The sequence below is a fragment of the Sturnira hondurensis genome, unplaced genomic scaffold (assembly GCF_014824575.4).
Source record: "Sturnira hondurensis isolate 20B ecotype Veracruz unplaced genomic scaffold, ASM1482457v3 Scaffold0009733, whole genome shotgun sequence".
Classification (NCBI taxonomy): Eukaryota; Metazoa; Chordata; class Mammalia; order Chiroptera; family Phyllostomidae; genus Sturnira; species Sturnira hondurensis.
Window position 1 is genome coordinate 16,940 of NW_028082364.1, and position 25,346 is coordinate 42,285.

Consider the following 25,346-nt stretch of genomic DNA (forward strand, 5'->3'; position numbering starts at 1 on the left):
TAGATAAGCTTCCTCGTGTAGTGTTAAATGTTCCAATTCTAGAAAATAAACTGCACTCAGAAAACTAAACTTGAAAATCCCATACAGTTTTCCAAGTCTAGTTTTTTATGTGCAGAATCACCTCCTAAGGAGCTTCCCTCGCTTAGGACTTAGGACAAAACTAGGGAGCCTTGCAAAAAAGGTGTTTGCAGAATGGATTTTAGGTTCCTCACATTATAAATAGGTTTCTCTAAGAATAGTGTTAAGTTTTCCAAGTTTAGAAATATAACCTGGACTTGGAAAACTAGGCTTAAAAAGAGTTTTTCAAGTTTAGTTTTCCAAGTCCAGAACCACCTCAGAAGGAGCCTTCCTTGCTTGGGATTTAAGGCAAAACTAGAGAGTGTGCAGAGAAGTTTAAAGAATGGGTTTCAGGTTCTTCAGACTGTAAATAGGATTCCCCAGTGGAGTGTTAAGTGTTCCATGTCCGAATACACCTCAAAAGGAGGCTTCCTTGCTTGGGAGTTAAGACAAAACTAGGGAGCCGTGCAGACAAGGTTTTTCACAGAATGGGTTTCAAGTTCCTCAGATGGTAAATAGGCTTCTTTTGAGTAGTGTTAAGTATTTCAAGTTTAGGAAATAAACTACACTTGGCAAACTTAACTTGGAAAAGAAGTTTTCCAAGTCTAGTTTTCCAAGTTCAGATCCACCTCAGAAGAATCCTTCCTTAGGAGATAAGACAAAAGTAGGAATCCCTGGAGCGAAAATGTTTGCATATTGGGTTTCAGGTTCTTCAGATCGTAAATAGGTTTCTCTAATGTAGTGTTAAGTTTTCCAACTCTAGAAAAAAATGGTCTTCAAAAACTAGACTTGAAAAACTTGTGTTCCTAGTCAAATTTCCCAAGTCCAGATACACCTCAGTAGGAGCCCTCCTTGCTTGGGAGTTAAGACAAACGTAGGGAGCCTTGTAGACATGGTGTTTGCAAAATTGGTTTTAGATTCTTCAGATGGCAAATAGGCTTCTCCAGCATAATGTTAAGTTTTCCAAGTCTAGAAATAAGTGGACTTGGAAAACTAGACTTGGAAAACTTCAGCATCATGAGAAGCCCTCTGAAGGGACTTCTCATGCTGGGTTTTCAGGTTGCAGGTCCTGAAATCCTGTGGTTTCTCTATATGTAGTTACGCAGAAACAGGGTGACTAAAATGCTAGCCTCAAGGCCTTAGAAATTGTAGGTCAGTGGTTTGAGCACAGTCCTGGGAACCAAAGGATTTTGGTTCAATTCCCAGTCAGGGCACATGTCTGAGTTACAGGCCAGTTCTTAGCAGGGGACACATGAGAGGCAACCATACACTGATGTTTCTTTCCCTCTCTTTCTCTCTCCCTTCCCAATTCTCTAAAAATAAATAATTTTTTAAAAAAATAAAATAAAATGCTATCCTGAGAGAAGAGAGCAAACCTCACTGGATCTGATTGTCCCTTCCAGAAAACCCATGGTTGCCTTTTTTTTTTTTTTTTTTTTTTTTTAGTTTCTGCAGGAGGCAGCAAGGCTGTGTGAGGGTCTGAGCCTGCCTGCCGTCCTGATTCCTTTTTTAAAAAATATTTTATTTATTTATCTTTAGAGGGGAAGGGAGGGAGAGAGAGAGGAAGAGAAACATCAATGTATGGTTGCTTCTCATGCATCCCCTGCTGGGAACTCGCCCCTGCCGGGAACTGGCCTGCAACCCAGGCATGTGCCCTGACTGGGAATTGAACCGCGATCGTCTGGTTCACAGGCCCGTGCTCAATCCACTGAGCTACACCAGCCAGGGCTCCCATGGTTGCCTTTTGACTACAAATCTTTCACCATTGCCATTGGCACCAGAGGTCACCTGCAGCCTTGCTCTATTTTTAATGTGCCTGGTGAACCAACTAGATCGTGCTTACTTGCAGTCTTGCCCTGCCTGCTTCTAAGAAAGCGAATGATTTCTCCAGTTAACTGCTAATCAGACTCCAGCCATGCTGACCTTTCTTCTTTTCATTCCCACAACAGAACCTTTGCACTGCAAGCTCCTTCTGCCCACTTGGTACCCTCCTCCACCGTGTGTTCATCCCATTTCACATGACTTTGTCTGGGTCACTATTCAGATCTCAGCTCAAGCCTCACCAGCTTGGAGAGCCCTCTCCACCCTCACCCTGGGCCACCCCATCCAACTTACCATCTCACAGGTCATTCTCAAGACACAGTCATCTGATTTCTTGGCTTCAGAGCACTGTTCTGTTGTCTGTGTATTCCCTCTAGAATGTGAGTTCTAAAGCAGGAGCTTTGTTTTTTGTTGGATCAGAGGCAAAATGGGTCCTCAATATTTGTGAGATGAATGAATGAGAGTGTCCGCCCCAGTGGCGAGGTTAGTCTCCTCTTTGCCATTCCTAGTCAGCAGGAAGCTTCTGGGTGGAGCAGGAGGAGTACTGAAGGTTTCCCTTTGGCTGATCTCTCCACCACTGCTGACCCCCAGTTCCCCTCCTGTTTTCAAATAAATTTGATTCCTGCCTCAGATGATTTGTATTTGCTATCCCTGCCTGGAACACTTTTATTCATTCAATTAAGAAAGTGTTTAAGTGCCCCTCTAGGTGAAGGATCTTCCAAGCTGGAGTATAGCATTCAAAGGGATCTGTGGGCCTGGATATGTTAGGAGAACCCATTTCCAGACATGAATTTTTGTAAAGTCTTTCCTAAAATTGATTTGCCTGCAAACTCAGTTACCCACTTCTCCTTTCACATCTCTTCCACAAGGAAAGGCATAACGCCCCTCCCCTCCCCTGGGTGTAAACTAATGAACTGAACGAGGCACTCCAAGGATGCATTTCTGCTGCGGGCACCTCCCTCGAGCACCAAACAACAGGAGCTTCATAAAAAGATGACCCTTGCCCTGGCTGGCGTAGCTCAGTGGATTGAGCGCGGGCCTGCGAACCAGACGATCACAGTTCGATTCCCAGTCAGGGCACATGCCTGGGTTGCATGCCGGTTCCTTGCAGGCTAATTACCAGCAGGGGACGCACAAAAGGCAACCATATATTGATGTTTCTCTCCCTCTCTCCTTCCCCTCTAAAGATAAATAAATAAATAAAATCTTTAAAAAAAAAAAAAAAAGATGACCCTTACCTCCTGCTTTATCTTGAAAGTGGAGATCTGTCTGTCCACCAGTCTGTCCACCCACAAATTCATCTTTCTTTCTCTGAATTTAGAAATGAGAAGGTGTCCCAGGAACATACTTATTTCAAACATGAAGGATAAATGATTTGGATTATTTGATTTGACATTGTATGGTAGACATTTCCCGTAAATTGGATGAGCTAAATTTGCAGCTCCACAGCTTTTTTTTTTTTTCAAAAAAAGGTTTTTACCTTTGGAGAGAAGAGAGGGAGGGAGAATGAAAGGGAGAGAAACCGCAATGTGTGAGAGATGACATCCATCAGTTGCCTCTCCCACACCCCCACCTGGAAGCTGGCCTGCAACCCAGGCATGTGCCCTGACTGGGAATATAACTGTCAACTCTTTGGTTCGCAGGCTGACATTCAATCCACTGAGCCACACCAGCCAGGGCAAATGAAAATACCTGAGAGCACTTAGACAAGAAGCAACATACCAGAAAATAGCCCATTACCACTACCTAATGTTGTGGCATTAGTTTTCAGATGTCAACTTTAAAAATCTACAGGGGAGTAGGAATATTAATTCTTTCATTGGGCACAGAAGCAAAAAAATTAGAGACTGCTGCTTTAAAGTACTGGGGCTATCGGGAAAAGTGAGCAAGAAATACAGTTAAGGCCCCTCTGCTTGGAATGTATATCCCAGCTTAGCTGTTTAACTCAAATGCCACACACTCAGGGAGGGGCTTCCTTGACTCCGACATTTACTTTTTTGTCTAGTGTATCTCTTCACTCCAGAACATAACTTACATGAAAGCAGGGGATCTGGTCTGACTCGTTTCCAGCGCCTGGAATAGTGTCTGGCACATTGCAGTGCAGAGTACATGCTCGTTGAATACATAAAAAGATTTTGTAAATTATGCGCCCATTTCACAGAGGGGTAAACTGAAGCCTTTGAGAGACAGAGGCAGTAGGTAAAAGACTATCCAAGTCAATTCCAGCCAGGAGCAGCTCTGGTCCCATTCCCCTCTGCCCTCTCCCAAAAGCAGAATTTAAGAGCGACCGCACTCATCATTCAGGCCTTCTCACCCTGTGGGTTCTCCACGCAGTGCACCCTAGATTCCTCCAGGGGGCAGCAGAGGCTGCTGCACCCACTGAGGCTCCAGACCTCGGAATCCGAGGACTTCCGCTTCCGGGAAGTGCGGGCCGTTTCCGCTTCCGGCCACTTGTTGCTTGAGGCCCTGACAGGAGAATGGACCCGTTGGTGGCCAAGTGGTCTTCCCGGCTGCTGCAGCAGGTGGGTCCGCTGGAGGCCAGTGGAAGTGCTTGGAGGAGAGGAATCAGCCTCTAGCTTCCGCCCGAGCGCCGTCCAGGCGGTGGCCACGAGGCGGGGGCCGCTCCACTCTCAGAAGCGAGCAGCGGAGTCCGAGTCCCGGGCTTGCGCTGCCTCGGAAGTGAACGCCCATTCAGGGATGGAATGGAAAGAACCCTTAGTTTCAGGGCCCGGGTAACAGCGAGGTTAGCGGAGCGGTGGGTCCCGCTCTCTCGGGGCTGGAGCCTAGGGACTTTTTACAGGCACTACTCTCTGTCCCTTCTTCCCTGTGCACACGTGGCCTCTTCGGGGCGGGGCGGGGGGGGGGACTGGCAAAAAGCAAAGGGGGTAAGAGCAGGAGCCCTGCGCTCTGATTTGCAGCTCTGCCACCTTTATCTCCGTGATACTAAGCAAGAGGAATTGTAGAAAGCCCACGGAGTGGATTAATCATCAAACAGGAGTTTGCTCTCCGCCTTCACGCTCACAGCTTGTGAAAGTGGGAGAGCCGAGAGGAAGGGAAGTAAGTGCTTAAACGTAGTAAGGCAGCAGTCACAGAGTCAAGTTGATCCAATAAGTTGGCAAATTCTTTACTGTTGTAAGCATATGTTCTTTGTCAGTGTGTGGATCTAAGCACCTCTCCACCGGGGTGTGGTAAGAATTACAGATGTAATTTCTGAAGTGTTTAGGTCAGCTAATGTGTACTATTTATGGCACCTGTTTTTGGTTGGTTGGTTGGTAGGTTGGTTGTGGTTAGGTGCTGGTAAACATTCTGAAATTTCAAGTGAGGCCTCTCACCCTGAGTAATGCAGTTAGGTTGGATGCTTTACTTTCTTCTGAATTGGCATGTCTTTAATTTTAGGTATTAGAGTTAAAAGTCTGGTCTAGGACCTAAGACACTGGAAACAAAGAGGGAAAATTTGGGAAAATCATTTTGTCCTAGAAAGGGCAAAGGCAAAACACTTGGGCCAAAGAAAGAAACTAGGGGTATGAGACTTACCCCTAGTCTGGGGTAAGTCTCACACCTGGCCTTGTGTGCTTAACACCCTCATTGCTCTCTCTCGACACACTTGATGTCTTCTTATTGTTGAGGGTAATCTGCTAAAGTCATCCAAGACCTTGAGGAAGGAAAGTCACAACCTTTCAATGGGAAAGTCCTTCATCCCTGTCCCGTGTTGTGCCCATAAAGTTTATGGTACAGTCGATTACTCCCCGGAAGTCATCAGCCATACTGTACCGAACAAAGTGCGTTTTCTTTTACAGGAAAAAGAGATTAAGTCTCTGACTCTTGAAATCGATCAGTTGAAAACCGCCGGCCGTTTAGTCACTTCCCCAGATTTGGAGCAGTTGCGGGAAGAAAGTTTAAAGTTAAAGTATCGACTGAATATCCTTAGAAGGGTGAGTCCTGTAGTTCTGGTTTCATTCTACACTTTGAATCGTTGTATCTTTAAAAAACCCCTTGTTACCTGAGAAAGTTTACCCTGAGGAATGTGGGGAAAGGAGTAAAGAAACCCTGTTCTTTCTCCTTAGATAAGTGAGCAGTAAGTTATTGGTGCAAGTAATGGAGGAGTTGGGGCTGGCCTGTCCATCCCCTTTGGAATGTTTCATCATAGCAAATGTTTGCCAGCGTAAAGTTAGCTTCAAGTATGTTGGGACAGCTCTTTCAACAGTTTAAGCCTGTACCTTTTGTTAAATATTTTTTGAAGTTTAAATAAGTGCCTCATTCAAAGGGAAGTGTTTCAAAACACATCCCCTGTCCTCCTCTGCCCTAAGCTGGTTATCTTACAGTTTTCTTTTCCTACTTTATAGTGTCATAGTGGTTGAGTTCTTTTTCCAGTTAATATTTCAGAAGAATTTTTTTCCAGGTAGCCTGCGCTGTGTTTGTTGTTTAATGACTTCATGCTCTAAGAGTGCTTCCTGTTTTGTCAAAAAACTGAGTTGGCTTTAGTTGGGGTTTCATGGCTCCGCCTGCCTTCAGGCCCACTGATGTCACTCCCTAGGGAGTGGCCTGATGCCCTTGGTTGCTCTCCAGCATGCGACCTGCTTCCAGCCAGGCCGCACGGGCTCAGGTCCCACTTGCCCATCTCACTCTCTGGCTGCCCCACTCCCCTGAGGTCTTTGTCATTGCCTGGGTGTGATCTGCTCTCCTCCAGGTAGCTTCGTCTTCCAGTCTTCTGAAACCACAAAATTTCTTTCCCAGGGAATCTCCGCCAAAATGTCTTAATGTTTTTGATTATCTCATTCATTCGCACTTATTTATACTCATTTGTCTATTCTATTTATTTCAGTTCATAAGTATTATTCAATGCCTGGTCTATGTCAGTGGCTACCTAAAAGAGACAAAAGGAAGTATAGTGTATTCAAATATGCATGTGCATAGTACAAATTGGTCCTCGGGTTTTAATAGGAGAAGAGTATAATGTGGAAGGCTCATTGGTTGTTACACAAATAGTTATAGTAGACATGCTTGTATCATATGGGATATTTCTTAACCTCGTGGAGCTTTTTAACGCTTTGGGAGAGAAGAGACTTACACAGGTAAAACGGCTTGGGAAAAAGTATTACATTTTAATCAAATACCATTGCATAGTAGGTGGATTCATATATGTGTGTTCAGAAATATATACACACCAAAAAGAATATGTACATGTATACCGGTACCCCTATCCTTTAAAATTACAGTTTAAGATGTATTTGTAGTAGGCTTTGAGTTTTAGGATTCTGTCTAAATTACTTCAGTATTTGCTGTTGGAAATCTTTAGATTGTGCAAAGCAAATCTTCCCCCCTTTTTGTTATCACAGAGGGAATCACTTATTGGTTAACTAAAACCAAATCAGTTTTAGTGAGTTTGAGAACATAATTTTTTCCATATGGTTAAGCGGATATTGAGGTCAAGTATAGAACTGGAATTCCGCACTCCAGTAGTTCTGAGTTTGAACCCCGACTTTGCCACTTATCCTTTGTTAATTGTGGCAAGTTCCTTAATCTCAGGCTCACACAGAAGTGGCAATGGTGGTAACTCAATTCTGTTCTGTAGATGAAGTAAGATAATGCAATGGGCTGGGTTCCTGACACAGTGCTACTCCTATAATAGCTTTTATTATCATTGCCACTGATATTGCCATCATTACCATTTTCATTTACATAAGATTGTGATTAGTGTGTGAGCAACATTTTTATTTATAGTCCATTAAAAGCACATATGTTCAGTCACCATTTCTTGACCTACTACCTGGCAGGTACAATGCAAGGTGGCCAGGGATAAGGCCATGAATAAGTGCTTTTCCTACCTCCAGAAGTCTAGTGAGGGACACGTAATTTTGAGAAGGTATGATAAGTGTAGTAATAGACGTGGCTAATTACACACCATCTTAAAAAATGTATTCCACTTCACAGAAAACAATAAGACAAAACAGCCTATTAGATATACATTTCATGCCTGGAAGAGATCAACATTTTAATGAAAAGAACATGTGAATACATTTTTTTTAACATTTTTAAATTTTATTTTTCGGTTACAGTTTACATTCAGTATAGTTTTGTATTAGTTTCAGGTATACAGCATAGTAGTTAAATACATACTTTACAAGGTTTTTTTTCTTGTTTTTATACATAGGGTTTTCACTTCCAGCATTTCAAAAATATATATATATTTTTTTTTTTCCGGCAATTTTTTTAGAACTTTAGAGAAGCTAAGAAGGTGGTTTAGTCAGCCCTCTATACTCCCTACTTCCGGTCTGTGTTCTAATAACGTAACTAAAGGAGGAGAACTTGGGGCTTTTCTCACACATGTCTCACCTGCAGGGGGGTGGGCGTGACCTGTGACATTTCCCAGCCTGCCCCAGATGTGAGAGCATTGAACTGGGAGTGTGTGTTACCTTTCAGTTCTTCTTAGGATATTAAAAGTTCTTTCAAAGTATTTGGGAAATTTTTATACAATAATTTAATATTTTACTGAGATATTTTTACTCTTTTCTTACAGAGTCTTCAAGCAGAAAGGAACAAACCAACTAAAAACATGATTAACATCAACAGCCGCCTACAAGAGGTCTTTGGCTACGCCATTAGGGCTGCGTATCCCGATTTGGAAAACCCTCCGCTCATAGTGACACCCAGTCAGCAGCCCAAGTTTGGGGACTATCAGTGTAATAGCGCTATGGGTATCTCTCAGGTGATTGCGTTATTCTGAAGCACGCTCGGTGATTTGATTTTCCTATGCATTATCATCATATTTACCATCTACATAATTAATAGCAAATTATTATATAGCCTCAAGAAAAAGGACATCTTCCACAATTCTGGAGGACTTGAGAAAAGGGAATGTATGTGTTTAATTTTTTAAAAAGCACAGACTTGAATATTCAGTTAGATTTTTTGTGTTACTGATATTTAAGGGCAGTGGTTGATATTGGCATTGTTTTGTTTCTGTACTTCCCCCTGTTGTGTCTGGGATTGTGGTGTGTTATTGGTGGGCATTGCAAGGTGAGAGATAAAAGTTAGCCATGTACCAGCTAGCATTTTCATCAAATATTTGATGCAACTGTGGTGTCCTTGAGGCGGGCTGTTTTATTTCATTTTCAGTCAGAATTCCCTATTTTTAATAGCTACATTGTCTAATGTGTTTGTGGTTAGTTGTCCTGCTTTGGGACTTTGCCTTCTTTTTTGGTTAGAAAAGCGTTAATATTCTTTTCTATTATTTTTTGAGTAGAAAGCGTTAATCTAAGAGTCCAGATTTTCTTCCTAGTTTTTTTGGACTCGGCTGGTCTTTTTTTTTTTTTTTTTTAAGATTTTATTTCTTTATCTTCAGAGGGGAAGAGAAGGAGAGAGGGAGAAAATATCAATGTATGGTTGCCTCTCGTGGATCCCCTGCTGGGAACTGGCCTGCAACCCAGGCATGTGCCCTGACTGGGAATCGAACTGCAATCCTCTGGTTTGCAGGCCCACACTCAATCCACTGAGCTACACCAGCCAGGGTTGTCTTCCTAGATAATTTTTATGTGTCTTCATTGGATTTAAGTTTATAAGGGTACTTGTTATTACCCAAGTCAGTGTATTACACACTTTCATGGTTTGAAAGTTAGAAATGTAAATACATTGAAAATAAGCGTAAGAACTAAAAACTTTATTATGTGTTCATTAAAAGATTACAAGTATGCGTGGCAGTTCATTTTGAAATGGACCTCACATGTTTTTGGCACTTCTGTATTCTTGAAACTCTTGATGGTTCCCCCCCCCAAAATATTTTATTTATTTTTAGAGGGCAAGAGGGAGAGGGAGGGGGGAATTGCCTCTTACATGCCCCCTACTGGGGAACTGGCCTGCAACCCAGGCATGTGTCCTGACTAGGAATTTAACTGGCAACCCCATGGGTTGCAGGCTGGAGCTTAATCCACTGAGCCGCACCTGCCAGGGCAATCAGTTAAAGAATATTTGATTCTTTAATCTGTCCATTTACCATTTACGAGTCATTGCACTTCTCTGCCTCTGCCTTTTGTTTGGTCTATGTCAGATGCATCTAGTGCTTTGTCAGTGTGCATTTCTTAGTCACTTGCTGAAACCTGCTGTGTAATGAAATGTTTATGTTGTATTATAGATGCTCAAAACCAAGGAACAGAGAGTTAATCCAAGAGAAATTGCCGAAAACATTACCAAACGCCTCCCAGACAATGACTGTATTGAAAAAGTTGAAATTGCTGGTCCTGGTATGACAATGTTACTCTTCTTAAGCAGTTGTATTGATGCTGAATCCTTTCTGAAATAAGAATGAGGACCATTTTTAAATATAAATGCAGGGTTAAGACTTCAATACTGAACAAGATGGTGAAAGCACCTTGGATTGAGAGTTAGGAAAGTGAAGTTTCAGTCTAGACTTAGCTGCCTGATCTTAGATGAATTACTGCACCTCATTTTGATTGAGTTTTTCCATCAGCAAACAGATAGATAATGTCAGATAAGTGTGTGGCTGTTTTCTGTCAAGAGATGAACAAATCATTTGCGGGGAGTGAAAGGGCCCTGAATCAAGTAAGCTTTCAGGAGAAGGGTCAGGTTTGAAGTCAGTGCAGAAACGGGGCTGACAGGGTTCAAGGGAAGGCCCCAGGTGGTATCTGGATTCTGAGGAGTGCTGCCTGAGCCAGGTCAGCACCTGGGGCGCACATAAGAGAAGTCGAGAAAGTCTTTGGAGAGAACGGTCCTTAAAGATGGGGGCTGTCTGATCTTTTTCTCCCCTGTACTGCTCATTAGGTTTTATTAACGTCCACTTACGGAAGGACTTTGTATCGAAACAGTTGACCAATCTCCTGGTGAATGGTGTTCAACTGCCGGCCCTTGGAGAGAACAAAAAGGTATATGTACACCTGTAATCGATAGACCGATACTTAAAACTATATGAAAAGTGCTTCACTGGGGGCGTTCACATCTCCTGTTGATTGAATCATTAATATTTGAGATTATGAACATAACTGCGGGGTAGCCTTCTTCCTGAATCTTGCTTGTGATGGGATTTTTCTCTTCACTTTATTTCAGAAGGCATTTGAGGTAGCCAGCTGCTGTTTTGGAAGTATTGCTGAAATAGAGCATAGATAATTTGTGTAAACGGATCGGATTCTTTTTCAACTGATGAGGGACAGATAGATTTATCAGAATAAATGCAGTTGAATGACATGCCAAGCTACTATTTAAGTCTGGGTTTATTATTACATATATTATTAATGAATGTGTTAGAATAAAATGTTTATGTCCCTTTTAAAAATCTCTTTATTGCAAAAATTTGACATATAAATTACATTGTGTAAATTTAAGGTGTATAACATGTTGTTTTGATTTATTTACATGTTGTAATATGATTGTCTCTGTAGCTATATTTTCCACATTACAAAATTAGAGTATAACATTGTTGTCTATAAAAATCCCTCTTTTTACCTTCTATCCTAGGTTGTAGTGGACTTTTCTTCTCCCAACATAGCTAAAGAGATGCATGTAGGCCATCTCAGATCAACTATCATAGGAGAGAGTATGTGCCGCCTCTTTGAATTTGCGGGATACGATGTGCTAAGGTGTGTACTCTTGCCTCTGGAGAGTTCCGTAGAAAATGATGAGTGTCTCTTGAGAAAGAATCTTGGACTAAGTCAGTGACCCATGAGCATGGTTTTGCTGCTGATCACCCAGTAGGCTTTTTAAATAGATTATGTCCTGGGCCTCTCCTCTGAACTGATAACTTTTTAGGTTCTCTGGGGGTGGAACCAAGAAAAAAGTTACCCCCCTGCCCCCCACCATTCATTCCACAAATATTTCTCTAGTACCTTCTGCATACCGGGTGTTTATATTCTAGTACAGGGAGAGGTTGGCAAGGGAAAGATTTTGCAGGGCCTTGTAGGCCATGGTAGAAATTGGGATTTTATTCCTTAGTGTAATGGGAAGCTACTGGAGAGTCTTAATTGGTAGACCCAGAATCTCCAGGTTCAGCTCCAGACCACCACAGTAAAGTCAGAGCCAAATAAAAGTGAGTCATAATTATTTTTGCTGGTGGAGGGTCTTACCTTCAATTTGTCGAAAATGTAACTTCTGTGAAACCCAGTTAACCAGGGCACAATAATTAGTCTGTAATCTAATTGAAGATCACTCTGGCTTCTGTAAATAAGCCAGGCAAAGAAGGGAGAACTGTAGTAAATAGGTTAGAAGTCTATTGCAATAATCCAGTTAAGAGGTGATCTGGTGGTTTGAGATTATTTAAAAGCAGTGAGGGATGTGAAGTGGTTGAATTGACATATATTTTGTAGAATTTTGTTTGTCGATACTTGAGAACTACAGTATAAGTTACAGACATAATTGGTTGAAAAGTTAAATTTTTATAGAATTGTGGTAATTACCAACATTTGTTCAGCTGTCATTGTCCCCGCTAACTGCACAATGAAAAGATCACAGTCCATTGATAGAAACCTCATTCATGTAACGAATCCCAGAGGCCTGGTTTGTGCAGCCCGTGTTACTGGATGTACCACATCTTGCATGTGGAATGTGCTCCGGTGTAAAATGCGCACCCGAGTTTCTGAACACATTATACATGGGATTACTATTCCCACAGTATGTAGTCATTATACCCTTATATAATGCATGTCCTTGTTTTTCCTTCAAAAATTTGGGCACAAAAGTGTGCCTTGCACATGGCAAAAAACGATATGTTGACAAACATAGCAGACACCTTTGACTTTTGCAGAACTTGCAGACCAGGCGGAGAGCAACTGGATAAACGGTGCGATGGGCCAGTGCCCAAATGTCGGTGGTTGCTAATGGAGTATCATTCCTCTAAACTAATCATGTTTATCACTTTTTTAATTATTTCATGTTTTCTGATTGGCTCTAGATTAAACCACATAGGAGATTGGGGGACCCAGTTTGGCATGCTCATTGCTCACCTGCAAGATAAATTTCCAGATTACTTAACAGTTTCACCTCCTATTGGGGATCTTCAGGCCTTTTATAAGGTTTGATACCAGTTACTGTTATATTATTTGTGTGTTTACCATTCATTGTAATTATCTATTTTCCCTACAGAGTTCAAAATGGTATTTGAAGCTACTGTGGGTCTAAATAAAAGTTGCAAAACTCCCCACCCCTGTAACACATTTGTTTTTGTGTTGGTGTATGTGAAAAATTAAATCCTACCACGTTACCTATTGTTAAGTGAGTTTAGGAGTTTGTTAATCAAAATATATTTTAATATTTAAACTTTTTTCTGTCCCCTCCTAGTATTTAAAATGTTTTATTTTAAGCATTTCATTTAAGATTTTATTCATTTCTAGAGAGAAGGGAAGGGAGGAAGAAAGAGGGAGAGAAACATCGATGTTATCGGTTGCCTCTCACATGCCCCTAGCTGAGGACCTGGCCCTCAACCCAGGCACATGCCCTGACTGGGAATTGAACCCGTGACCTTTTGATTCTGAGACCAGCACTCAACCCACTGAGCCACACCAGCCAGGGATAAAGTTTTTGATGCTGTTGTTTTCCTCTCAATTTTATATATTTTGAAAATGTTATTAAATATATGGAGGAAAAGCTTTTAAAAGACAAATGTATCATAAATCCTAGCTTTAAATCAATCACTGGTCAACTTTCTTTGACTTCTTCACTTACCCATATTCAAACATTTATTACATTATTTGTGATTATAATATCATTTTGTATGGTACTTAACATTTTATTACAAACTCTTTCTGTAATTTATTTTTAGAGAAAGGGAAAGGGAAGGACAAAGAGGCAGAGAAACCTTGATGTGTGAGGAAATTGATTGGTTGCTTCTTGCAAGCTCCCAGCCAGTGACCTCGCCAACAGCCCAGGCATGTGCTCTGACTGGAAATCAAACCAGTAACCTTTCAGTTTTCAGGATAATGCCTAATCCACTGAGCCACACCAGCCAGGGCTATTAAAAACTATTCCAGCCCTGGCTGGTATAGCTTAGTGGATTGAGCGAACCAGATGATCACGGTTCAATTCCCAGTCAGGGCACATGCCTGGGTTTGCGGGCCAGTTCCCAGCAGGGGATGCACAAGAGGCAGCCATACATTGATATTTCTCTCCCTCTCTCCTTCCCTTCCCCTCTAAAGATAAATTAAATCTTAAAAAAAAAAAAAACGCTTCCATGTTACTGTATGTACTGCAGCTTAGATTTTGTAGCATTGGTGTACCAAAATTTATATTAATCTGTTGTTGATTTTTTTTCCCAGTTTTGGGGGCTCTTACTTACTTAGTGAATGATGTTGTACTTGTAGGGTTTTTTCCTTTTTATACTGATTATCTTATGATAGACAACTTCCCAAGAATAGGATTACTACATTAAAAAGTAAACATTTCAGGGGTGGGGATTTTTTTGTCTTTTGGTAAATATTTTCTAGTGAAAAAATTGAAAAACAGCCCTGGCTGGTGTGGCTCAGTGGATTGAATGCCGGCCTGTGAACCGAAAGGTCACCCGTGCGATTCCCAGTCGGGGCACGTGCCTGGGTTGTGAGCCAGGGAGCTTCTTGGGGTTGCGAACAGGCTCTCGATGTTTCTCATATCGGTGTTTCTCTCCCTCTCTTTCTCCCTCCCTTCCCCTCTCTCTAAAGATAAATTAATCTTTAAAAGAACACAAAGAAAACATTGCTTTAAAAAAAAATTGAAACCCTGGCTGGTGTGGCTTAGTGAATTGAGTGCCAGCCTGCGAACCAAAGGGTCACCAATTTGATTCCCAGTCAAGGGCACATGCCTGGGTTGTGGGTCAGATCTCCAGTAGGGGGAACAGGAGAGGCAACCACCCATTGATGTTTCTCCCCCTCTTTCTTCCTCTTTTCCCTCTTTCTAAAAATAAATAAATAAAATCTTTTAAAAAAATAACCAAAATATAAAGTAACCAAAATGCTTACTGATATCAAACAAGTAAAAAATAACTAATAACTAATGTTCTAATATTATAATTAGCTGTTGGAGTTCTGTGCTCTGAGTATAATGAGGCAAATCTAGTAGCACAAGATGTTTATAATACATTGCTAAATTTTAAAACCACAGTAAAGGGAAAGTCATATATTACCAGGTTTTGTTAAAGTGTGTAGGTGTGTATTTGCAAAGAAATATCTAGAATTATGTAGCAGAATGTTGTCATTGGTTATTTTGGGGTAAGATTATACACACATTTTTTTACAGTAAACATGTTGCTTTCAAAATAAAAATAAAACAATGAAAACTATTTTATTTTTAATTACAAATAATTACTCACCCAGGACCCCATCTAGAATGGGATAGAGAGCCCAGAAAAATGAGCACTTCCTGTTACCTGTGGTTTGTTACTCTTGTGGAACAGACAGAAGCATTGGTGTGAGCAAACTGTTGTGAATTAGAAAAGTGGAGGTAGCACAAGGGTGAGAACATATTTCAAGAAAAACTATTTCAGAAGAAACAATAGTGTTGTTTGGCACATTCAGTTGTAACAATATTCCTGACTGTTGAGATAGGGCACTTGTTTTGGTGTTTTAAGTTTTCACTTCCTCACTCTTTGGCGTTTTGATGGATTTTGTGTGTTTTTTGACAAATGGACAAATTCCTAATCTAAAATACAGCGTGGGCTCTTTTTATAAACCCTAGTTCTCTCTTTTTAAACCTAGGAATCCAAGAAGAGATTTGATACCGAGGAAGAATTTAAGAAGCGAGCCTACCAATGCGTGGTTCTGCTGCAGAGTAAAGACCCAGACATCATCAAAGCTTGGAAGCTCATCTGTGACGTCTCCCGCCAGGGTGGGTTCCTGGGTTTGGCTCATTCATCCAGCAAGTTCCATTGCATGTAGTATCCTTGAGTTATTATACAGAGTTGACCTGAAATGACGTGTGAAACTTTCAAGGACTAGGAAATAGACTTTTTCTTAAATCTTTTCTGAAACTGAAACAACTATTAAGAAAGTTTATTGTGAGAAGCAATTGCAAAGTTTAATTTTCTCAAAAGTTAGTAAAAAATTAGGAAAGGAAGTAGAAAAGAAAAAGAAGAGATCCTATTTTCAGTAGCAACTAAAGCTATAAAACACTTAGGAATAGATGGATAGAGATGTGTGGGACCAAAATGAAGAGAAATACACAGCAGACGTAATAGAATCTTTGGATAGAGTGTCGTGCAGCGTCCCCTACTTGTTGAAATTTGTTTGTCATTTAAGACTATTTTAAATTTTTGAACTTGACAGAGTGATTGTAAAGGTCACTTTGAAGAATAAAAGGACAAGAACAGCCAGTAGATCTTCGAGAAAGAAGGCCGCGGCTGGCTGTTTCGCAGCACTCGGTGGTAGTGTTTTCTGGTGGTGCCACAGGCAGCGCTGTGTCACTGGTGCCCAGCTAGGCAGGCAGGTAAATGGTGCACATCAGCAAAAACTGTGAAACAAGTAGTAAACATTTCATCTTCAGATACAAAAGGCTTTTGTTTCTTTTGTTTTTGTTCTCACATTTAAAAAAATAGAAGTAAAAGTTACACGGGAAATATATGCTGTGTTCAGGGAAAATATGTAAATGCAGACAGGAAGAATAAAATAAACATTTTTTTGTTAATATTTTGATATGTGGCTTACCACATTTTTCCCACATTTTCCAAGTGGCAGTGTTTATATAATCTGTATCATACATTTCTTAAGTATTATTTTCTTCCTTCTAAATATTTCAGTTAAATAGTGAAATTTCTTTTAATGTAAGCTATTTGTTTATTTGTTTGTTTAAATTCTTAACCATTTTCCTCACTCGGTGACTTTTTTTCCTAGAGTTTAATAAAATCTACGATGCATTGGACATATCTTTAATAGAGAGGGGAGAGTCCTTCTATCAAGATAGGATGAATGATGTCGTAAAGGAATTTGAAGATAAAGGTAGGCACTCTTTTAACTCTTATTATGGAAATTGTTTTTCAAAGATTTTATTTATTTTTAGAGAGGGAGGAAGGAAAGGAGAAAGGGAGAGAAACATCAATGCTTCTCTCACATGGACCCCACTGCGGACCCAGCCTGCAACCCAGGCATATGCCCTGGCTGGGAATTGAACCAGGATTTTTTGGTTCTCAGGCCTGTGCTCAATCCACTGAGCTACACCATCCAGGGCTTTATTTTTTTTTTTTGATGCTCAGATTTTTGGCTAATGGTAACTGCCTCATATTGGCTCTTGTTCTTTTTTTTTCTGTTGACTTCTATAGTGTTTGATAGTTTAATTGGTTTCTGGTATATGATATTTGAGGGTTATTTTGTGCATTTTCTGCCTTATATCTGAAGTCAACTAACCTGATATTTCTTAGAAAGCCTGGTTACTTGAATGGGAAATGGTATTTATCTATCACAGTCTAGAGCCAAAGAGGCCATAGTTTTAAGATAATACAATTTAAAAGACTCTTTAAATGATGAGAAGAGAGGCACAGAGAAATTAGTAACTTCCCAAGGTCACATGGCTAATAAGGTGAAAAACATGCTCTACGCACTGCATTTTTATACCGCCTTTACCAAGCATCAGTTTCCTAACCTGTGAAAAAGCAAAAATAATAGTATGTGTTGCATAGAGTTATTGTGAAGGTCGAATAAGACTTGGCATAGTATTTTGCACGTTACGGTACTCAAATATAGCTGTTGTTATTGTCACCGTGTTCTTTGAATACATTTCAAGAGGCAGTGATAGAACCTGCATCTCTCCAGGTTCTATAGCTCTAGCCAAACACAATGCATGGGTTTAGGTGTTCTGTGTCTGCTGGGCAGGTGGGCTCCAGTGAGGTGTGTTGCAAAGAGTTTGGGAGCCAAGTGTAGTGCAAGTCCAGCAGACGGTCAGGGTCGCTCTGTTGTGCCCTGCAGACATCCTGGGCACCCAGACAACCGGGACAGTCACCGTTTTCCAAGGCACATGGGTCACAGACAGAAAAAAATCATGTAGTGCCTTAGCTCTCTAATAAATATCCTGTGATGGCTCAGTGTTTATATTTCCTCAGGGATCTTTTAACATAATAAAGATTCTTTTTCTAGGATTTGTGCAAGTGGATGATGGCAGAAAGATCGTATTTGTCCCAGGATGCTCCATACCTTTAACCATAGTCAAATCAGATGGAGGTTACACATATGATACATCTGACCTGGCTGCGATTAAACAGCGACTACATGAGGAAAAAGCAGATATGATTATCTATGTGGTGGACAGTGGGCAGGTGATTTTGCAGATATGTGTGTGTTCTGATTGCGTGTGAGATGGTTGGTGAGTTTTGTGGCATTTGGAACTTGAGGGCCATAGATTTTCCACAGTAACCAAAATCGAGAACAGCATTGTAACAGGAGAGAACAGTGTTTGCAATGGTCAAAGTTGGACATTTCCCAGCTTTTTGGCTCGTCCCCATAAACTGGAACCAGTGTTATTCCTCTGAACCTCAGTGACCATTCCTATCTGCACTAGTGGTTGTGTGACAGGAAATTGAATTGAAACTAGTGCCCATGAATCTGCCCTAAATTCAGTTGCTTAAAAAACCTTTGAACATAGAAAGTGTAACAGTCCTGCTCTTACTGTTTCTTGTATAAGGGGAATAAAAAGGAGCTTTTATAACTACACTTGCCGTACAAGAGTTGTGAGTGATGTGTATTATACAGATCTTTTATCCTTAACCACAAAAAAGCTTTCAGTCATTTTTTTGTCACTAGGAAGTTTACCAAGTAATGTTCTGTTCTTTTTCTTTGTAGTCTGTGCACTTACAGGCGGTATTTGCTGCTGCTCAGATGATCGGTTGGTATGACCCTAGAGTCACTCGAGTGTCCCATGCCGGGTTTGGTGTGGTGCTGGGGGAAGACAAGTAAGTCTGGAAAGTCTAAAGGTGGTAATGGCACAACTGACCTCTAAATGCCTTTGGATGAGGCTGCGTTTCCATTGATACCATATTAGAATTTTCAGAGCCCACGGTTTGTTTAGTCTGTTTATGCTCTGATGGTGAATCAGCTGGGCTGTTTTGGACTCACGTTTTGCCAGAGAGTGAAACCATTTAGGGAGATGGGTGCAGAGTGAGAAACAGACTATAGAGTTAACAGATTTAAAGAGTTTTCGTTTCCACAGATCTACATTGTAAATTCTATCACTGTACCTTCTTAGATTTCAAAACAAATATTCAACAGTGTATTTCAAGCATTTTGCAAATGTCTGTTTTAACATTCACAGCTTCCATTATGCTCATCTCACAAATATTAAGTTTATAAAGACATGCATATCCATAGCCATACTTTCAGTTTTTCTATAATCAAATTCTTTCCCCACATTATACTCAGCCTTTATGAAATTAAATATAAATACAAGCAAATATTTATACACAGTATTCTTCAATTCCAAGGCACAAAATTTGTAACATTTTATATCCAATAGAAATTACTTGGCTATTTAATCAGCATGTCTTTAAAATCTTTGGCATTTTAGATTTGGTGACACCACCCAAATGCTACCGTTACACAAAGACAGTAACGGTTATGAAAACCACTTGAAGTAGCTCAAGATGCTTGACCAGCTGATGTACAAAAGCCCTAATGAAACAGAAAAGGCTGGTTTGGTGTGTCAAGGTATTTTTATAGACAGGTTATGAGAAGATCAAAGACCTTGTTGGCATCAGCAGGGAACATTTTTAATCCTAATGTACGAATCTTCTGCAGACCCCACTTTTTTGCTATCAGAAGACCTTGGGTCCTCGTGGTGTTCATAGTGCTAAGAAAGTGCTGGAAAGCTGACCAGTGAGCTGAGTATTGCTTACAGGATCTTAGTTTCCTAACTGTTGATGTTGTTGACTGACATTTAGATGGTTAGTCCTACAGTTAGGTGAAATTACCAAATTTGCTTTTGTTTTTGATATTTATCACCAGTGTTCGTCGTATCTTGGCATTTAACGTCCTTACGTGATGGCCATGGGATTTTTTTGTTGTTAATTTTGTTGTTGTTGTTGTTGTTGTTTTATTATATTTCTGCACTCTCAGCATTATATAATTGTGGTATCCAAGACCATTCAAGTGAAGAGTAATCTTAATGATGGTTAACCAGTGGCAGCCCACCACATCTTAAATACTTACATTAAAATGCCCACAGATTTTGCTACCTGTATTTTAGTGAGATTTTTCTGCATTGACACATTTTATGACAAATAATTTGCCCTTTTATTTCATCACCTCCTGCTATTCCTTGGGTGCCTGTTTATTAAGCACCAGCTGGACCAGGCGTCAGCTGTGTGCTCCGCAGTGCCCGTGAAGGGCCGCAGAACAGAGTGATTCTCTGTGGAGCATGTTAAAATATACATGCCAGGCCTACCAGGGGGCACCTGTGTCTAACATGGGTGTTAGGCTTCTTTTTTTTTTAAATTAATTTATTTACTTTCATTGTATTTTTTCCCATCACCATCTAGTCCCCTTATATCCCTCTTCTCTCTCTCTCTCTCTTTTTTTTTTTTAGGTTTTATTTATTTATTTTTAGGACAGGGAAAGGGAGGGGAAAAGAGAGGGAGAGACACATTGATGTGAGAGAGAAACATCAATCAGCTGCCTCTTGTATGTGCCCGAACAACGACCAACCCCACAACCCAGGCAGGTGCCCTGACTGGGAATCAACTGGTGGCCTTTTACTTTGCAGCTGACACCCAACCAGCTGGGCCACAGGGGTCAGGGCTAGGCTTATTTTTTTTGTAAGTGCTTTTGTTGTTCAGATATGCATTCCTTCACTGGTCAGAGCAGTAGACAAAAAAAAAAACAAAAATTCCAGGCAGGCACAGGTAGGGAGTAATGAAAAAAATAGTTATTGCAAAGTAGTAATGTTAAGGAAGGCTTCTCTTAGCCCTTTGCTAAGTTGTTGTTTTTTTTTAGATTTTTATTTATTTATCTTTAGAGGGGAAAAGAAGGAGAGAAATACCAATGTATGTTTGACTCTCATGAGTGCCCTGCTGGGAACTGGCCTGCAACCCAGGCATGTGCCCTGACTGGGAATCGAACCGCGATTGTCTGGTTCGCAGGCCCACGCTCAATCTACTAAGCTACACCAACTGGGGCGCCCTTTGCTAAGTTTTATGACAGATATCATTTCATCAGACAGAAGATTTACAGGTTCGTGGGTACTCGAGGAGGCGATGCCTTCCCACAAGGAAAGCCATGGAGTAGTTTTCATGCATTTCTGGGATAATAGAAGAGTTTCAATTCTGTGACAAAGGACAAGAATATCCTTTCTAAGGCGCTTCTGAAAATCCAACTTTAAGAGGAAGCATCACAATTATTTTGGTAGGCTTTGTGTGAGAAAGAAAAGAGTGCATCATTATACCACTGTTGTGTTTGAAGGATTTGTAAGCTCTTCCACTGATTATACTACGCATTCATGGTTGGTTACTATGTAGGGAAATGCTAGTGAGATTCCAGTTAAGAATTTGCCTACTTCCCAAACAATTCTAGAAGCAAAAGTGTGTCTTATTAATAACTTTTTTAAGAAGGTAAAATAACTAAGCCAAACTTTGTGTTCAGGAAAATGAAAAAAGTAACAAATGTCTTGTTTCTTCGGGAAGCGTAGGAACGGTGAACATGTACAGAAGCTACTAGGGGCCTAAAGCATCGGGCACTCTGTGTTGAGGGCTCTAGCGGAAGGGCACTTGAAAGTGCGCCTGTTTCTCTCTTTTGGCATGCTCCCTGGTTGCACGCTGAAATACGGCGCTGTCACGCCTTCATTTTTGAAGATTTCTAAGTCAGGTCTGTTTCAAAATCTATTTAATTAGGCATTTCATTAAATTTTCTTAGGAAGAAGTTCAAAACACGGTCAGGTGAGACAGTGCGCCTCATAGACCTTTTGGAAGAAGGATTAAAACGATCCATGGACAAATTGAAGGAAAAAGAACGAGACAAGGTAATTTCAGGCCTTATTTACATATTATGTACCATGCATTGTGTTGTGAGTTTTTGTTTTTATTTTATTGATGGGACTGGGAAGGATTATAAGGACTCGATCCACTTACCACAGGCTTATATTACTCAGATTTTATTGCACAGTAAGTGTGTTGAATTGGTAAACATTTATTTTGAAAATATAGTTCTTGGCTATTACAGAACAGTGGCATCTTCTCCTCCGTGAATATAGCATAGTATCCCTGCTTGTCATCGGCCGTTGACCTGTATCTGCCTTGAACCAGTGATGGGAGACCATTGCACACTGAGGCGGTCTGAGCTTCCAGCCTGCATTAGCGGCTCTGTCTGCTGAGCCCCTTTCTCTGAGAGTGTTTGTAGAGTAGGCCTAGCAGCCAACACATACCACCCAAGACCACTGATGAGCCATCAGAATGGGCAACGCCATGGGGAGCCCTGTGCTTAACTTCATTAAAAATTTCCAAGGAGACCTGACTGGTGTGTCTCGGTTAGGTGTCCTCCCACAGAGCGAGAGGTTGCCGGTTCAATCCCCAGTCCGGCCACATCGTTGGGTTGCAGGTGTGGTCCCTGGACGAGGCAACCGATCAGTACTTCTCTCACATTGATGTTTCTCTCTTTCTCCCTCCCTTACCCTCTCTCTGAAAATAAATAAATAAATCTTAAAAATAATTTCTAAGGAGCTGCCACCAGTAATACATGGTTGTTCCAGCTGCCCCGTGTCTCCATCAGCGCCTGATTTTGTCCACCTTTTAATAAGGCCTTTCTCATGAGTGTGTAGAGGCTCCCACTGTGGTTAAAACTTAAATTTCCCTGATGTGGAGTGATGTTGGCTCCCTTTTCATGTGCTTATTGGCCTTTTAGACATTTTCTTTGATAAAGGACCTGGCCAAGTTTTTGCCAAGTGTTGGTTTTAAACTGGTTGTTGGTATTTATTTTTACCACATTTTTAGTCCTGTGTACTTTATTCCTTTCTGCAGTTTTTTACCTCCAACTATGATTATTTTCATTCAGCCTGAAGATCTTCTTTTAGTAGTTTTTGTAGTGAAAGTCCACTGGTGACAGATTTTGTTAGCATTTGTTTGAAAATATCTTTATATCACTTTCGGTTTAAATTATATTTTTATTGTTTGGGTATAGAATTCCCGTTAGACTATGTTAGGGCTGAACTGTTTCAGTGTAACCTAACTCAAAGGGTGAGTTTTGAGTCTTGAAATGTGTCTCTCATGGTTTCACTAGGTTATTTGCTTAAACAACTGCTGAAGTCTTCTCTCTCCAGCTAGGTTTCTAGGAGTCATGGGGGTCTTTCTAGTACCAGCCACTGGACAGTTTGAAAGAACTGTGTTCAGAGTTTTTCAGTCTTCTCTGGTTTCCCCTTCTTGGTGGTTTTGTCCTCACTTCTTCGGCAGCCCCAGTCTCTGAACTGTCTTACCCCAGTGAGACTGCCTTTCTCCTGCCTGGGTTTTGTCCTCACCCAGTCCAGCACGTAGTGGTTTGGAAAATGCCCTCAGGGAAAGTGCCAGATGAATGTGGAACTGGCTTGTTCCCTTATCGCAAAGATGAATTAACTAACCCCCTAAGCTTTGCTTGTGTCGATGCTATCTGGACTTCAAACTGTTGCTTAATATAATTTTTCCACCTTGTGTTTTTCTGGTTAAGATTTTATTTATGTATGTATGTATCTGTGTATGTATTTTACAGAGGTGAAGGGAGGGAGAAAGAGAGGGAGAGAAACACTGACGTGCAAGAGAAACAGTGATCGGTCACCTCTTCTACATCCCCAACCAGGAGCCTGGCCTACAGCCCAGGCGTGTGCCTTGACTGGGAATCAAACCGGTGACCTGTGGGTTTGCGAGACAATGCCCAATCCACTGGCCCATGCCAGTCAGAGCAATTTTTCCGACTTTTAAATAGTTGATTTCTGTGGAAGGGTTAGTTAACTACAAGCTACCAAATCATGTCCAGAACAGAAATCCTTACTTACAGTGGCTTAATAATGCTTCCTTGTATGACCAGATATTGGCAAAACAATGCATGAGTTCTTCCCCCTGCTCTTGACATCCTGCTTCGATTCCCATTAATTACTTGACCTTAGTTTTTAGATTTTATTTTACAAATCGAGTTTGTTACAGAAACGTTCTTTGTTATGCATAGCCGATGTTTATTTTCATCATTGTCTCTGTGGATAGGCCCACATGGTGCTACGGGAGCACCAGCAGGTGCTCCCTGCCCTCATCTTCTGTCTGTGAGACACCAGGACAAAGGCAGTGGTCAGTGAGCTGGGGGTCTGGTTTTGTCTTCCCTCAAGGTCTTAACCGCAGAGGAGTTGAAGGCTGCTCAGACATCCGTAGCTTATGGCTGTATCAAATACGCCGACCTGTCCCATAACCGGCTGAACGACTACATCTTCTCCTTTGACAAAATGCTGGATGACAGAGGGAACACAGCCGCTTACCTGCTGTACGCCTTCACCAGAATCAGGTAGGTGTGGGTGCAGTGTTGTCCTAATCAAATGATGGTAACTTTTCATTTGTACCAGTCGTGTCTTATTACGTGTTTTGGGGTACCTAATGAGGAGGAATGGTGACCGCTGCCTGGTTTTCCAGGTCTATCGCACGTCTGGCCAGTATCGACGACAAGATGCTCCAGAAAGCCGCTCGAGAGACCAAGATCGTTTTGGACCATGAGAAGGAGTGGAAACTAGGCCGGTGCATTTTACGGTTCCCTGAGATTCTGCAGAAGATTTTAGATGACCTGTTTCTCCACACGCTCTGTGATTATATCTATGAGCTGGCGACTACTTTCACTGAATTCTACGATAGCTGCTACTGTGTAGAGAAAGATCGACAGACTGGTGAGTGGCGCGCCAGTGGCCACGTGGCAGGCGGGGCACCAGCAGGGTGTTTGTTTGAATCGAGTATGAGTAGCTTTGAACTTGTCTGTTGTTGTTGTTGTTTAAAGATTTTATTTATTTGCCTTTAGAGAGAGGGAAGGGGAGAAAGAAAGAGAGGGAGAGAAACATCAGTGTGTGGTTGCCTCTCACGCACCTCATGCTGGTGACCTGGCCTGCAACCCAGGCATGTGCCCTGACTGGGAATTGAACTGGTGACCCTTTGGTTCTCAGGCCAGCGCTCAGTGGACTGAGCAACCCACCAGCTAGGGCAGAAACACCTTTATTTCTTGGATTGTCTCTATAGTTTAAAGTAAAAGTGATTCTGGCTACGGCCCCAAAACATCTGTGAGTTGGGCTTTTCACTTCTCAGTAAAATCCAGGAGTAACATGTATTCTTTAATAATGATTTTGAAAAAGAAAAACAAATTAATTACTAATCTTGTTTCTGTCTTCCCAGGAAAAGTGTTGAAGGTGAACATGTGCCGTATGCTGCTGTGTGAAGCAGTGGCCGCTGTCATGGCCAAGGGGTTTGATATCCTGGGCATAAAACCCGTCCAAAGAATGTAGTCCTTCCGAGGCTCCAACGCTGTTTTCACCAAAGCAGCCCTTTTTTACAATCATGTGGGTATAAAAGCAAGTAAAGGAAATTTGTCAACTATCTA

The 25,346-nt window shown here is 41.3% G+C and overlaps 1 protein-coding gene across 3 annotated transcripts; it reads left to right on the plus strand.

Annotated features, from left to right (window-relative positions):
• Positions 1-4,292: 4,292 nt before the first annotated feature.
• RARS1 (arginyl-tRNA synthetase 1) lies at positions 4,293-25,346 on the plus strand. 3 transcript variants are annotated; one of them, XM_037057732.1, is made up of 15 exons: positions 4,293-4,400; positions 5,676-5,810; positions 8,396-8,584; positions 10,007-10,115; positions 10,654-10,754; positions 11,344-11,465; positions 12,773-12,893; positions 15,543-15,672; positions 16,674-16,778; positions 17,910-18,088; positions 18,612-18,721; positions 21,672-21,777; positions 24,100-24,272; positions 24,398-24,645; positions 25,142-25,346. In XM_037057732.1, the coding sequence occupies exons 1-15, from the start codon at positions 4,356-4,358 to the stop codon at positions 25,249-25,251; spliced, it is 1,983 nt and encodes a 660-aa protein (XP_036913627.1). In that variant the 5' UTR covers positions 4,293-4,355; the 3' UTR covers positions 25,252-25,346. The 3 variants fall into 3 exon arrangements, with proteins under 3 accessions (XP_036913627.1, XP_036913628.1, XP_036913629.1); XM_037057734.1 differs by lacking the exon at positions 4,293-4,400 and adding an exon at positions 4,978-5,066; XM_037057733.1 differs by lacking the exon at positions 5,676-5,810 and having other exon boundaries at positions 4,304-4,400.